Source organism: Macaca mulatta, chromosome 20 (genome assembly GCF_049350105.2).
Source record: "Macaca mulatta isolate MMU2019108-1 chromosome 20, T2T-MMU8v2.0, whole genome shotgun sequence".
NCBI classification, from domain to species: domain Eukaryota; kingdom Metazoa; phylum Chordata; class Mammalia; order Primates; family Cercopithecidae; genus Macaca; species Macaca mulatta.
This window is the reverse complement of record NC_133425.1, coordinates 29,372,141-29,386,816: the sequence shown is the minus strand read 5'-3', so window position 1 is coordinate 29,386,816 and position 14,676 is coordinate 29,372,141. Positions and strand designations below refer to the sequence as shown.

Here is a 14,676-nt window from a genome sequence, read left to right as displayed (position 1 = left end):
TCTATTGGTTACGTTTGGTCCCGCCTCTCGGGTCCTCTGGCTTCTTCCCAAACACCTTCTCTTTCTCTCGGTGATTGGCCAAGAGGCAGTTCCCATAGTAACTGACACCAAGCTCCCACTTCCCGGCCTTGAGGACAGCGCCGGCCCTCGTATTAACAACTTGGAAGAGAGGGTGCTCAGGTGGGCACTCGCAACTTCTTACGTATCTGCGCGTTCTCTTCGCACCCACTGGCGTGAGCTTGCGTTTCCCGCCTTCATTCCTTCACAAGCCCCCTTGGCAACCGTCACCGTTGAGACGGAGGGAGACGCCCCCACGGATTCGCTCCGCCGCGCCTCTCGGCGCGCAGATTGGCCGGAGCAAGACTAGCGGGCCCGGCCTTGGTAGCCGCAGACCGAGCGCTGGCTGTCCTGGAACCGAGGCGGCGGGAGCCCGGGGCGCGCCGCGGCACGGAAGAGCGGCGAGATGCTCAACCGCAAGACCAGCCACTTTTTGGGAATGAGGGTGCAGTCGGAACTTGAACATTTCTCCGAGCTGCGGCGGGAAGCGGGGAAGGATCGCATCTCAGTGCGTGGGTCGGCCGCGCGGACGCGAGCGAGTGTGCGGACCCAGTCGACGGCGGCGGCGGCGGCGAAAGCGGATGAAGACCCCGGAGCCAACTTGTTCCCGGTGAGGGCGGGACAGTCTGGTCCGCTCGTGAATATTTATAAACGGGCTCCCCCGCAGGCACCAATCGTCATTATGCTTACTAACGTTCGGGACGTCTCCCGCGCTGCCTGGGCGAGGAGAGGCAGGGGTGTGTGACCCTGGTGGTTATTGTGCTCACATAGAGCACCTAGGGCCTCCTGAAGCCCGCCCTCGCCCGCGCCTCTCCTTCTTAGTCGTTGAGATGAGATGGCAAGTTACAGCGAGTTCTGGGGCCCGCTGCAGATTCGCGACGGCCAGGACACCACAGCTGCCTTCCCCAATTCGCTTTCTTTCCGCAGCCGCCGCTGCCCCGACCCCGGATCTGCATGTGGTGAGTGTGAAGAGACTTGGGGAAGAGTTACACTGAATATTTGCGTTCTTTCTTTATTGCCTCCCCAACAGTCCTGTCTGTGGCCAGGGCATCCCCATTTTTACAGATGAGGAGACTGAGGCCCAGAGATGCAATTACTCCAGGTGACTGGAAGCCAGCTTTCCAGCATCCCCAATCCAAAGAGGAGACAGTGTGAGAAAAAAAGAGCCAAAGACAGGATGTAAAGGGAGTCTCATGACTGCTATGGAGTATTGTACAGAGGGGGACACTGAGGGCCACAGGGGGGATTTGACCAAGGTCATACAAGGTAGTGGCAGAGCAGAAAAAAAGAATTCAAGTTTCCTAACCCTAGGCTTTAGAAATTGAGAGGCTCATAAGAGTTCATTTAGGCCCAGAGAGCTAACGATTTGCATAGTTAAACAGCAAGTTGGCAAAAGAGCCCAGCTTCACACCAGTGGCCCAACTCCCAGTCCCACGCACTAGCTGTCACAGCCCTGTCATGATAGGTAATGGCCACCAATACTCTTTTTCTTTTCCTATAACAGGAAGTACCTGGACATCCATTCCATGCACCAGCTGGAGAAGACTACCAGTGCTGAGGAGATGAGGCAGTAGGGACTGAGTGGGGGCGCGGGAAGAGCTCTTGGCAAAGGTCGAGGGGTCAGGTTGGGAAGACATGAGGAATGGCTAACTCCAAAGCATGTGGTGGGTTTAGGGTGATGAAAGGAGGCTCCAGTTGTCACTCACTACTCTCTCCCTCCCAAGGGTGTTGGCTGAGCTGCTGGAGCTAGGGTGTCCTGAGCAGAGCCTGCGGGACGCCATCACCCTGGACCTCTTCTGCCACGCGCTCATCTTCTGCCGCCAGCAGGGCTTCTCACTGGAGCAGACTTCAGCAGCTTGTGCCCTGCTCCAGGATCTTCACAAGGCTTGTATTGGTGAGAGGGGGCAGCTACCAGGTTTGAGCCCCAGGGAGAAGAGGAACTGGGGCTGGCACAAGTGACCATGGGAAGCAGAAGCAGGGGATTTCTGCCTGGAATATGTCATTATTAACAGCATTATCACACATAAGCCATCACCTTTCCAATCCACTGCTTCCTTATCTAGAAATTAAGGATAGAGGCCAGGCATGGTGGCTCACGCCTGTAATCCCAGCACTTTGGGAGGCCGAGGCAGGCGGATCACAAGGTCAGGAGTTCGAGACCATCCTGCCTAATACAGTGAAACCCTGTCTCTACTAAAAATACAAAAAAAAAAAAAAAAAAAAAATTAGCCAGGCGTGGAGGCGGGCACCTGTAGTCCCACCTACTCAGGAGGCTGAGGCAGGAAAATGGCATGAACCCGGGAGGTGGAGCTTGCAGTGAGCCGAGATCGCGCCACTGCACTCTAGCCTGGGCGACAGAGGTGACTCTATCTCAAAAAAAAAAAAAAAAAAAAAAAAAAGAGAAATTAGTGGTACAGCACATTTTACAGGACTGTTCTGAGAAATAATATATGCAAATATATGCATAGTGCACAATAAAACCTGCTTTAGAATATTTAATAGCTCATGCTTCAGAATGTTTAATAGCTGAAATGAGCTATTTCTTGGTTTATTGTGTCACTTCTCCTAGAATGTAAGCTTCGTAAGAACAGGACCTTGTCTGTCTTGAGTGCCTAAAACAGTGGGCGTATAGTGGGTATTCAATATTTGTTACATGAGTCAAGGAAACAAGCCAGGGCTGAAACCCAGATCTGCCTCTGAAGCTCATGGTCATAAACAGCTATTGAGTGAAGTGAATGAATGGATACCAGAGAGGGCCTCACTGCCGCATCTTGCTTTCCCTACCAGCAACCCCCTTGGGCAACGTGGAGGAGTGCTACCACTACTTCACCAGCGTTCTTTTTTGCCATGGAGTCAGGGTCAGTTCCCCTGGAACATTCTGGAACCTTTACCCATCCCCAGACAAGGTCTAGCCCAGTTTCTCTCACATTCATCACCCTTATATTCCTGTGAAGACCCCAGTGGGCTCTCCTTGCTCCTAGATTGCTAGGCTTTTGGAGGCAAAGCCAGGGCTCCAGGAGGTAGTCAGGGTTCTAATTCCCAGTCACCACCACAGCGGCCTCCTTTCAGCATCGACCTCTTCAAAGAGGAACAACTGCTGGCCCTGGAAGACTACGTGGTCAACACTTACTTCCGCCACTTCAAACTCTATAAATACGTCTTCACACCCCAGGTAGGGGGTGGTGGACCATGAGGAGCCATCCTCAACTCCCCATCCCCTCAGCGCAGGTGCCCTCTTTTCAGCCTCCCTCTTCTTTGCTTCTCAGGTGCGGCTGGATCTGTCTTTGACTTACATGGGGCTACAGCCACCCAAATTGTGGCCAGAGAGTGAGACGGGTAAGGGAGAGTGCCAGGGCAGGGCTGGGCTGGGCCAGGCCTGGGGCCACAGTCTCTTCCTGCTTCTGGTTTGCAGAGAAAGAAGCAAGCAAGGAGGTGGAGGAGCAGGCAGTTACGCCGCAGGAAGAGGAACTAGAGACAGTAGCCCCGCCAGAGCCGGAGCCAAGTGAGGATCTGGAGGGGGCAGGCTGCCCTGTCCCTCTGAGCGGGTGTAGAATGAAGGGTTTGGATCACATCAGGACTTCAGACTTTTTGTTTTTAGTCATAGAGTCCTTTCTCTAACTGATCCCTTATGCAGAAGTCCAAGATGACAGATAAAAGCATAGCTGTAGGCCCGGTGCGGCGGCTTATGCCTGTAATCCCAACACAATCTGAGGCGGGTGGATTGCCTGAGCTCAGGAGTTTGCGACCAGCCTGGGCAACACTGTGAAACCCCATATCTACTAAAATACAAAAAATAGTCAGGCATGGTGGTGCGCTCCTGTAGTCCCAGCTACTTGGGAGGCTGAGGCAGGAGAATTGCATGAACCTAGGAGGCGGAGATTGCAGTGAGCCGAGATCTCACCGCTGCACTCCAGCCTGGGCCACAGAGCGAGACTCTGTCTCAAAACAAAAAAATGCACAGCTGAGGTGGCTCCAGAGAAATGATCATTAGAAAGCCAATGACAGTAACAGCCAGCACATACTTGGCAATAGGTGTGCAGTGCATGCCCTGCTCTAAGCATTTTATATAAATTAACTCATTTAATCCTCCCTCAATCCTATGTGCTAGGTACCACTATTCACATTTCACACAAGGAAACTGAGGCACGGATAGGTTAAATAACCTGCCTAAGGTCACACAGCTATTGAGTAGGGATCAGAATTTGAATCTGCAAAGTCCAGCATAGCCACCCTACCCAACTACCTTTCATACAAGGGCTGGCTGACATTTCCTAAAGGGAAACAACATTGCCACCTGTATATCCCCCAGGGGAAATTTGGGGGCTGTGTTTGCCCAGCTAGGGACCATCCCCATTGCCAGACAGCATCTCTCCTCACCCTGCCCCTTCAGGCCACGTCCACATCCTCCGAGCCTACATCAAGACCCAAATGAACAAGGAGCTGGAGGAGCTCCAGCAGCTGGTGGAAGAGCAGCTCAAGGCCAGCGAGGAAAGGCTCAGCAGCAAGTTGACTGCACTAGAGCGGCCCTTCCAGCTACCTCCGGGTAAAGGCAAGAGCAAGACCAAGTGACCCCCAGCATTTTCCCCAATAAAGGTCTGGGCCAGAATGGCCCCATCCCTGCACCCTGGTGAGTATCTTCTGGGCTTTCCTGCCCAAGCCAGACAGCAGACACAGGACACCCGCTCTCCCTGGTGTGTAGTGGGTTTTATTTCATATGCAGCGCAGGCAGCACTGACTGGGCCAGGCGTGGCGTTCAGAGTGGCTCCCTTCCACCCCAGCTCTGATCTCAGAGCCCTGGCTGGTGGGAAGACAGGTACCAGGCTGGTCTTTAAGAGGGTAGCAGGATCAGTGGTAGGCCTGAGGCTAGAGCCCAGAGGAGCTGGAATGATCAAAGCCCTTCTTCTGGAGAGTTCTGCTTCCTGGGAATCCCTGGGGTTGAGGTCCTAGCCCAGTACCAGCACGGCCTCATCCTCAGTTATAGCAGCAGAGTCTCCCTCCTCCTCAGGGCCCATGATGGGAAAAGGCCCAGGGGGCCGGTGCTGAAAAAGAGCTGCCCGGTTCTGCTGCTCCCCTTTCTTCACCCAGTGTCCATAGAGCCGGAAGGCACAGTTGTCGATGAGGCGCCGCACTGACCGCAGCGCATAAGGGTCCCTCAACAGTGCGTTCTTAGTCAGTGGCCGTACACGATGGGTGCTTAGGGCCACTCGTCCAGCAGCCAGCACTGTCCACACTGCCACCTAGGAAGGGGGGCAGGGTGAGCTCTAGTGCAGGGGAAAGATCACGGGACAGAGGAATGGGCCCAGACCCTGACACTCTCAGGCTTACCCGGAACCGCTGGCGGGGGGTGAGGTTCCAGGATTGGCTGCCTTCACAACGCTCAAAGAAGGGGTGCTGTAGGGCCTGCTCAGCTGTCAGGCGTGCTTCAGGATCCACCTGCAGCAGCCTGGAAATCTAGGAGAGACCCAGAGCATGAGGGGCAGCTCTTGGGCCTCCCCTACTGTCCTCTCAGCCCCAGCTCACCAAGTCTTTGACAGTGCTGGAACGGTCGTCCCACTCAGGGGAACTGAACTGGTACTGGCCCTCCATGATCATGCGTAACATCAGGATCTGCCGCCGGTGCCAGAAGGGTGGCGAGCCAGCCAGGAGTGTGAACAAGATCACCCCACAGGCCCAGCTGGGAAAGAGACTGGAGTCAGGCGGGACTGGGTGACAGGCAGACCCGGCAAAGGACAGCAAGCACAGGAGGGAGAGGGAGACCAGGAACTCACAGGTCGACCTCCTTGCCGTAGCCTGGGTGGGTTTCATCCATGGAGCATTTAAGGATCTCTGGCGCTAGATACCCTGGGGTCCCACACAACTCTGGGGAGAGAGGACCAAGATTGAGGGGATGCCACCAGCCCCTCCAGGGCCCCTAGCACTGGATCTCTGCTGAAGCCTCCTCAACGCCACCAGGACTACCAGTGTTCCCATCCTCCTCCTGCCTGCCTTCTGCCAAGTCTCCGCTGAGGCACTATCCCTGCTCAACAGTTCAGATACCCATCATGGCTCCTGGTGGTCTTCCTAGGAAAACCTGGGTTTTGGATTGATTTCAAGGTCCTTGTTCCACCATATCATTTGCCTCCTCCAACCCTACCTACCCACTATCCAAGTCAACCTATCTACTCCTCACAACTTGTTACCTTAGTTTTATATATATCATAAAGCATATGGAAAGATTATGTATTTTTACATACATCACAATACATATGTAAAAAAAATTTTCTGCATTCCTATCTGCCCAAACCTTTCTCCTCCTATAACCTCCAACCATCACTCAACCCAAGGGGAACAAGCGGAGATATGGAATTTCTTTTGCTTTTTCTTTTTTTTTTTTGGGAGATGGAGTCTTGCCCTGTCGCCTAGTCTGGTGTACAATGGCATGATCTCAGCTCAATGCAACCTCCGCCTCCCAAGTTCAAGCGATTCTCCTGTCTCAGTCTCCTGAGTAGCTGGGATTACAGGTGCGTGCCACCACACCTGGCTAATTTTTTGTCTTTTTAGTAGAGACGGGGTTTCACCATGTTGGCCAGACTGGTCTTGAACTCCTGACCTCGTGATCCACCCGCCTCGGGCTCTCAAAGTGTTGGGATTACAGGTGTGAGCCACTGCACCCTGTAAGCTATGGGATTTCTTAAAGCACATAGTGGGTAAGTCCCTTGTTTAAAACCCTTCCCTGATTCCACATCATGACACATGATCAAATCTACAGTTCTAAAGCCCAGAGCCCTCCAAAACTTTATGCAAGTCTGTATTTTTATATTTATTTATTTTTAGAGACAGGGTCACTATGTCACACAGGCTGGAGTGTGGTGGCACTATCACAGCTCATTGCAGCCTTGGGCTCCTAGGCTCAAGTGATCCTCCTCCTTCAGTCTCCCAAGTAGCTGAGGTGACAGATGCGTGCCACCATGCTTGGCTCAAGTTTGTATTTTTAGTTTTTTTCCACCACTCGGGCACCAATTCTTCCAGTAATTTCTGAACTATGTTCCATGGCACACTTCCAGGAGATTTTAACAGCCCCGAATTGAAACTGACTTTCTTGGGAAATTCATTCCTATATCAAGTATTTATTGAATGCCAGTGGCATTGATTTGCCAAGTGGCAAATGAGATGTGTCCTTAGCGAGCTCACTGTCTACCTGAAGGCAAGCGGGAAGTAACAATAGAGTAAGAGGTGTTGTAAATGAAGAAGATAGGAGAACAAAAAGCAAAGGGACCTAAGCTGCCCTGGAGGTGTAAAGTGAAACTTGAATTACCCAAGCCAAGAAGAGGATGCAGTGGGCACAGGCAAAGATGATTCCAGAAAGGGGAAAAGTACATGTGGAAGCCCAAAGGGTTTTAAAGCACAACATCCACCAGACATGTAAGCTCACAGGTTAAGAGTATGAAATTTGAAGTCAGACTGTCCAAGTTCAGTCCTGGCATTAGGACCCTGGAGAAGTCATCTCACCTCTTTGAGCCCTTCTGTAAAAACAGAGACACAAATACTATCTGTCACACAGGGCTGTGGAGAGGATTTAGGGGAATAAGCCATATAAAGATTGGTGCCGGCCAGGCACAGTGCTCATGCCTGTAATCCCAGCACTTTGGGAGGCCGGGGCGGGAGGATCACTTGAGGTCAGGAGTTCGAGACCAGCCTGGCCAACATTGTGAAACTCCATTTCTACTAAAAATACAAAAATGAGGCCGGGGGCGGTGGCTCAAGCCTGTAATCCCAGCACTTTGGGAGGCCGAGACGGGCGGATCACTAGGTCAGGAGATCGAGACCATCCTGGCTAACAGGGTGAAACCCCATCTCTACTAAAAAATACAAAAAAAAAAAAAAAAAAAAAAAAATACAAAAATGAGCCAGGCATGGTGGTGGGCACCTGTAATCCCAACTACTCGGGAGGCTGAGGCAGAATAGCTTGAACCCAGGAGGTGGAGACTGCGGTGAGTGAAGATCATGCCGCTGCACCCCAGCCTGGGTGACAGAGCAAGACTCTGTCTCAAAAAAGAAAAAAAAAGACTGATACCTGCCTCATAGGTGAATGCCCAGTAAACGGTAGCTTTTCATAAGTCTAGTGCAAAGCCATTGAGGGAGAGAGTCAGTGGCAGACTAAAGGCTCTGAAGAATCCCACAGGTGAATTTTATTTGAAGTTTCCCATTTGCAGTAGAAATATTACTGTCCCGACAAATGTATTCACATCAGGTGAACCTGAGGCCTAGGGCCCAGGTGGGAAGTGCAGTCTGGACACATCACATCAGGCTCCCGTGGTCCTGCACTCCAGACCCCAAACATGTGGCTGAGCATGACTCTGCCCTGCTCCCTTTTTCACCTCTTCTGTGGGGCTCAGGCTGAATTGGGGTTCCTTCCTCTGGGCTCCCCTGGCATGGCCCTCTGCCCACCGTGCACCACTGTCTGTCAGCCTACTTGTCTGTCTCCATTCTCCCCAGGTCAGAATGCCCAGTCTGAGGTAAACACAGGTTTTGCGCCCACAGGGTAATTGGCAAGTACCCAATGACTTCTCCCTTTTTCTTGGCACCAGGGACTTGGTACTCAGACCCAGCCAACCAATCTCATCAGGCCTGGGTCTCCCCTCCCAAGCCTATAAGGACACTAGATCCCCTCACCTCGAAGCTTCTCGCCAGGTTCCAAGTGGCAGGAGAACCCGAAATCTGAAAGTCGGATCTGCATATTGTCATCTAGGAGAATATTCTCGGGCTTCAGATCTCGATGCACAATGTTGTTGGCATGGAGAAAGCTCACTGCTTCCAGCAGAGACCGCATGATGGACCTGAGGGAAGGGAAGGCGGGTGCAGTCTCCTCCTTGGCTCCTCCCTGCCCTGTCCCACCCCCTGCTCACCCCTGGGGCTGCAGGCTCAACCCTTACCTGGTTTCCTTTTCTGAGAGGGCTACCTTCTCTGTGAGATAGTCAAACAGCTCTCCCTTCCGCATCCTAAGGGAAGGAGGGGCATAGGAGGCAGCTGCACCCCACATTGGGGGTTGAGAAAACAGACCAGTGCTCATACAAAATATCATGGAAGAGGCCACTAAAGATAGATTCCTCTGCGGACAAACCAAAGGGTCTAGAGACACAGCACTCCAACAAGGCAGTTTGGCCTGGTGTGTTGGCAGCTGAAATACCTGCATTATGCCATGATGGCAATTATAGCAAAAATAAGAGACTTCTTGTGGCAATATAATTTATAGGAGTTTCTTGTTGTTTGAGAATAACTATGCCTGAAAAAGGCCTCTCAAAGTGAATCTATAAAGAAAATGGACCAAAATTTCAGTTTTTTTGTGGCACAAAGGTTGAATAGGACCTGATTTTGAAATTTTGTCTTTAAAAGCTGAGGTTATGATTATGTGTCAATTAAAAATAATACTTTCAAAATTGAGTTATACTTGCAACTCTGCATCAGTCCTCAAAGTAACTTATCAGGTACTGTTTTGGGGAGTGTAGTCACTCTGCACAGCTGGAGGATGGCATAATAGACATCCTTATGTCCCCTCTCACTTTTGCAGAGGGCTATTTCTGTAAAAATATGGAAGCCTTCATGAATTTTTTCCAAGGGCCTCTCTTAAATCTTTGGAATTCAAATCATTCTCTTTTGAAATACCTTTGCAATTAGTTTACATTATACCATGTAACATCTGACATTCAGATTCTGACCAGAAAAAGAACAGATGGGCAGAGACAGACACCAGAGTAGTTAGTGTGTTAAGCAGCACGAGAGGCTGATGAGCAAGGATCTATTTTCTTTTTCTTTTTCTTTTTTTTGAGACGGAGTCTCACTCTGTTGCCCAGGCTGGAGTGCGGTGGCGCGATCTCTGCTCACTGCAAGCTCCGCGTCCCAGGTTCGCGCCATTCTCCTGCCTCAGCCTCCCGAGTAGCTAGGACTACAGGTGCCTGCTACTACTCCCAGCTAATGTTTTTTTTGTATTTTTAGTAGAGATGGGGTTTCACTGTGTTAGCCAGGATGGTCTCGATCTCCTGACCTTGTGATCCGCCCGCCTCGGCCTCCCAAAGTGCTGGGATTACAGGTGTGAGCCACCGCGACCAGCCGCAAGGATCTATTTTCTAAGTGGTCAGTCCACTGCTGAACACTTTTTTTTTTTTTTTTTTTTTGGAGATAAGAGTCTTGCTCTGTCACCCAGGCTGGAGTGCAATGGCACGATCTCCGCTCACTGCAACCTCCACCTCCCGGGTTCAAGTGATTCTCCTGCTTCAGCCTCCCAGTTAGCTGGGATTACAGGCACCCACCACCATGCCTGGCTAATTTTTTGTATTTTAGTAGAGACGGGGTTTCATCATGTTGGCCAGGATGGTCTCGATCTCTTGACCTCATGATCCGCCCACCTCGGCCTCCCAAAGTGCTGGGATTACAGGCGTGAGCCACTGCACCCGGCCACAATCTGTTCAGGCCGGGCGCGGTGGCTCACACCTGTAATCCCAGCACTTTCGGAGGCCGAGGTGGGCGGATCATGAGGTCAGGAGATAGAGACCATTCTGGCTAACATGGTGAAACCCCGTCTCTACTAAAAAAATACAAAAATGAGCCGGTAGGCCGGGCGCGGTGGCTCAAGCCTGTAATCCCAGCACTTTGGGAGGCCGAGATGGGCGGATCACGAGGTCAGGAGATCGAGACCATCCTGGCTAACACGGTGAAACCCCCTCTCTACTAAAAAAAAATACAAAAAACTAGCCGGGCGAGGTGGCGGGCGCCTGTAGTCCCAGCTACTCGGGAGGCTGAGGCAGGAGAATGGCGTAAACCCGGGAGGCGGAGCTTGCAGTGAGCTGAGATCCGGCCACTGCACTCCAGCCTGGGCGACAGAGCGAGACTCCGTCTCAAAAAAAAAAAAAAAAAAAAAAAAAAAAAAATGAGCCGGGCATGGTGGCAGGCGCCTATAGTCCCAGTTACTCGGGAGGCTGACACAGGAGAATCGCAATAGCATGATCTTGGCTCACTGCAGCCTCTGCTTCTCGGGTTCAAGCGATTCTCCTGCCTCAGCCTCCCGAGTAGATGGGCTTACACGCGTGCACCACCACACCTGGCTAATTTTTGTATTTTTAGTAGAGATGGGGTTTCACCATGTTGGCCAGGCTGGTCTTGAACTCCTGACCTCAGGTGATCCACCCGCCTCAGCCTCCCAAAATGCTAGGATTACAGGCATGAGCCACCACACCTGGCTGGTCACTATTACTTTTAAAGAATTTGCCTTAATGATGGCACCGAGGGAGAAGGCCAGAGCCATGGGCTAGGAGGCAGGCCCAGGTGATAGAGAGCCCCAGCTGGAGCAGGAAGGTGTGAGCAGGGTGGGTCCAGCCCACTGAGCAGCAAATGCTGGGCCATACATGGAGGTGGGGAGGAGGCTTCTCAGATGGTGGCAGGGAGATACTCACAGGTCAAACACCAGGAACATGAAGCTAGAAGACTCGTAGGAATCGATGAGGGTGACTAGGGAGAGAGGAAGAGAGGCAGAGAGACAGAGATGGAAAGGAGTGGATACACATTGATGGGGCTTGGTCACCCTGGGACAGCAGCGGGCTGTTACTGGGAAGAAAGGAGAACCAGAGGAGGCAGTGGGGGCCCAATGGATGGCCACTCTTTAGTGGAATGAAGCCAGGAGGAAGGGAGGAGAGGCATGGAGGCAATGTTGGGGGAAGTGGGCTGTGGGCAGGGTCAGCAAGAGGTGGGGGGTCGTCTGCTAACAGGAGCAAGGAAGACAGCCTCACTGATGTGGGGGTGGCCGGCGACCTGGCGAAGGATGTGTGTTTCTCGCTGTGTGGCTTCCCGCACCTCCTCCAGCTGCTCAGGACTCAGTCGCTCAGCTGTCACTTCCATAATCTTCACGGCAAACTCGTGGCCAGTAGCTCGATGAACACAACGGCGGACCACAGAGCTCACTCCTCTGCGAGAGCCAGAAAATAGCACAAGTCAGGGCATCTGTGCTCACATTTCTGCACGGGCTGGGGCTTCAGCATCCTCATGCCCGCTGTGCCAGACCCTGAAGACCCATCTGGATCACAGGGCAACTAGCTTAGGAGCTCACCCTGGCTTCACAGCAGCCTCAGGAACCTGGGTACCCAGCAAGGCACAACACAAAGCTCACAGGGAAGGCAGGTAGGGCCTGGGTTCAAATCCAGGCTCTGCCACTTCCTCCATGGGAAAGCCTAGGCAAGTCCTTCCCACACTGAGCCTCAGCACCTGCTCCTTGAAGGAAGGGGGAAGAAAGATTTAAGTCTCCCTCCATATTCCACTTGTACTTCCCTGATTACCCCATCCAAATCCCAAAGTTCCCTCAAGTGTAGGAAACTCCAAATAAATATGAAGCCATTGACTAGAAGACCAAAGCTGAGAATCAGACCTTAGAGTAGACCCCAGATTTGCTACCAATTAACCTAAGTGGTCCCCTGACGTAAGGTCCTTGGGCTTCAGCTCCTGCAACTGTGAAATGTAGCCAACAGCATCCTGAAGGGATGTTGAAGGGCATTCATGAGGCACACACAAAGTCCTAGATAAGGATTTCCTTGCTCAAGCTATCACCAACTCCATATGACCCTACACATTCCTCAGACTAAGGAGCAAATCCCTCCAGGATCAGGCCTCAAATTCCATTTCTTATGCTGGTTCCCTCGCTGCCCTTCACAGAGCCTTACTACTATGCTCTGTGGGGCCTCCTGGCCTCACATAACTCACTTGGGAATTCGGTCACCCACATCTAGTTAAATCAAGGGATGTAAACTATTGATCCATAGGCCAAACACAGCCCTCCGATGTGGTACGTTTTGGCCAGTGCAATTTTTTTTTTTTTTTAACAAATCTGAATTCACACATCATAGGTGGGACATGAATCCTCCACCTTACACAACACTTCCTACTCTGTTACTCTTGGCCACGTCATGGTTTTAATTTCCCGCGCAACCACTAAGGGCATCTGAGTTTGCGGCCATGTTTTAATTATGACCCAGCTTTAACGAGCCTCTTTGAGAATCTGATGAAAGTTGTAGACATCTACCACACGCATACATTTTTATGATTTTAAAGACCCCCCTGAACTCCTACTCATACCTCAAGACCCAGCCCAAAAGTGACTCCTGGGAAACTGTGTTTTTCTGGAATCCCATAACACTTGATACAGACCTCTACCTATCTAGCCTGATGCCTTTTTAACGTTCACGTCACTTCAGGTGGAGTACCTCAAGGGCATAGGTATCTTTTCTACCCTCCCCCTGTTGAACTTTGTGTCTGGCACAGTAGGTGCGTCAACCATCCGTGTGTGTTGAAGGCATAAATGAATGAATCCGTGAAACATATGGGGTTGACCCATGGTTAACAGTCTAGTCACCAGGTGTTCTCCACTTACCACTGATTCTTCCCGTTTAGAACTATTCAGTCATCCAGGCGCGGTGGCTCACACCTGTAATCCTAGCACTTTGGGAGGCTGAGGCTGGCAGATCACGAGTTCAGGAGTTCAAGACCAGCCTGGCCAATATGGTGAAACCTCCGCCTCTACTAAAAATACAAATTAGCCGGTGTGGTGCCGCACGCCTGTAATAGCAGCTACTAGGGAGGCTGAGGCAGGAGAATCACTTGAAGCCAGGAGGCAGAGGTTGCAGTGAGCCGAGATCGCGCCACTGCACTCCGGCCTGGGCCACAGAGCGACACTCCGTTTCAAAAAAAAAAAAAAAAAAAAAAGAACTATCCAGTCCTCTCCTGAAAACCTTGACACAAACACACACACACACACACACACACCCCTACCTCTCCAGCCCTCAAACGGAAGCGGGACTGCTGGGGCCCGACCTCTCTGGACCTCCGTTTCCCTGGCCGCGGTCTCACCTGCCGATGACGTCCTTAGGGTCGTACTTCTGGTAAAACTCCTTGGCGGCGGCCCAGTCGGGCAGCTCATCCTCCGGCCCCACGTCCAGCGTCATCCTGAAGGGGGCGGGGGCCTGCGCGGAGGAGGAGGGCAGTGAGGGCAGGGAAGCCCACAGGCTCTGAGACGACCCGCATCGCGGCTCCCGGGGGCGCAGCCCTTGCGGCTGGGGCGCCAGGGTCCTGGGGAGTGGGGGAGGGGGGTAGGGGAAGGACTCGGACTGGGGAGACCCCGCAGAAGAGCCTGGGGGCGGGAGGATGGCAGGGCAGGAAAGGGAGTGGGGAGAGGTGCCCAGGAAGCTGGGGGAAGGGGCGCAAGGGCAGGCGGCTGTTGCCGCGCAGGCGCATTCGGGCGGGCGCAGGAAGGGGACGGGGGTCTAGCGCAGGCTCACCCGCTGGGGTAGGCAGAGGAACCAGGGTCGACGCGACCTGCGCTGTCGCCGGGTTCGCCTGCAGTCACTCACCTTAACCTCGGGCAGCAGGCGACGACCCAAGGCTCCGCCTCCATCCTGCCCGCCAATGGCCAGCGCCGCCCGAAGACTGAGGCTCAGAAGCTCTTCCGATTGGAAACCGGCCGCCCAATAGGGGCTGGTGCGGGCGTCGGAGCTCGGCGTGACCTAAGGACGCGACGCGACGCCGGGGCGCGGCTTCAGACACGGCCAATCACCGAGTGGCATCTACGGGCCAGCGGAGGGCGGAGCTTGTTGTCAAGTGGGC

General features: G+C 52.7%; 2 protein-coding genes across 11 annotated transcripts; one reads left to right on the top strand and one right to left on the bottom strand.

Annotated features, from left to right (window-relative positions):
* The first annotated feature begins 93 nt into the window (after positions 1–93).
* On the top strand, positions 94–4,679 carry CFAP119 (cilia and flagella associated protein 119). 2 transcript variants are annotated; one of them, NM_001199128.1, is made up of 9 exons: positions 464–667; positions 985–1,016; positions 1,562–1,627; positions 1,782–1,951; positions 2,845–2,915; positions 3,113–3,229; positions 3,324–3,393; positions 3,470–3,559; positions 4,448–4,679. In NM_001199128.1, the coding sequence occupies exons 1-9, from the start codon at positions 464–466 to the stop codon at positions 4,624–4,626; spliced, it is 999 nt and encodes a 332-aa protein (NP_001186057.1). In that variant the 3' UTR covers positions 4,627–4,679. The 2 variants fall into 2 exon arrangements, with proteins under 2 accessions (XP_077840041.1, NP_001186057.1); XM_077983915.1 differs by lacking the exon at positions 3,113–3,229 and having other exon boundaries at positions 94–667.
* Positions 4,680–4,742: 63 nt separating this feature from the next.
* PHKG2 (phosphorylase kinase catalytic subunit gamma 2) lies at positions 4,743–14,451 on the bottom strand. Of its 9 annotated transcripts, none has more exons than XM_028841422.2 (11): positions 14,424–14,451; positions 13,846–14,036; positions 12,134–12,294; positions 11,817–11,992; positions 11,484–11,538; positions 8,970–9,035; positions 8,710–8,873; positions 5,826–5,916; positions 5,578–5,731; positions 5,383–5,508; positions 4,743–5,294 (listed from the first exon to the last, which is right to left on the bottom strand). In XM_028841422.2, exons 4-11 carry the CDS (start codon positions 11,923–11,925, stop codon positions 5,001–5,003), a joined length of 1,059 nt encoding a protein of 352 aa, XP_028697255.1. In that variant the 5' UTR covers positions 11,926–11,992; positions 12,134–12,294; positions 13,846–14,036; positions 14,424–14,451; the 3' UTR covers positions 4,743–5,000. The 9 variants fall into 9 exon arrangements, with proteins under 9 accessions (XP_028697255.1, XP_028697251.1, XP_028697254.1 ...); XM_028841418.2 differs by having other exon boundaries at positions 13,924–14,036; XM_028841421.2 differs by having other exon boundaries at positions 14,352–14,426.
* Positions 14,452–14,676: the final 225 nt, after the last annotated feature.

What these genes read in the sequence shown, in the direction of transcription:
- CFAP119 (NM_001199128.1), top strand. Translation starts at nt 464, where the DNA reads ATGCTCAACCGCAAGACCAGCCACTTTTTGGGAATGAGGGTGCAGTCG. An exon ending in AGTGCTGAGGAGATGAGGCA is followed by an intron (nt 1,628 to 1,781) that starts GTAGGGACTGAG and finishes CTCCCTCCCAAG; the next exon opens with GGTGTTGGCTGAGCTGCTGG. An exon ending in TCTTCACAAGGCTTGTATTG is followed by an intron (nt 1,952 to 2,844) that starts GTGAGAGGGGGC and finishes TTTCCCTACCAG; the next exon opens with CAACCCCCTTGGGCAACGTG.
- PHKG2 (XM_028841416.2), bottom strand. Translation starts at nt 14,018, where the DNA reads ATGACGCTGGACGTGGGGCCGGAGGATGAGCTGCCCGACTGGGCCGCC. An exon ending in CGCCGGCCACCCCCACATCA is followed by an intron (nt 11,539 to 11,816) that starts GTGAGGCTGTCT and finishes CTCTCTCCCTAG; the next exon opens with TCACCCTCATCGATTCCTAC. An exon ending in CCCCCCGCCAGCGGTTCCGG is followed by an intron (nt 5,295 to 5,382) that starts GTAAGCCTGAGA and finishes CCCCCTTCCTAG; the next exon opens with GTGGCAGTGTGGACAGTGCT.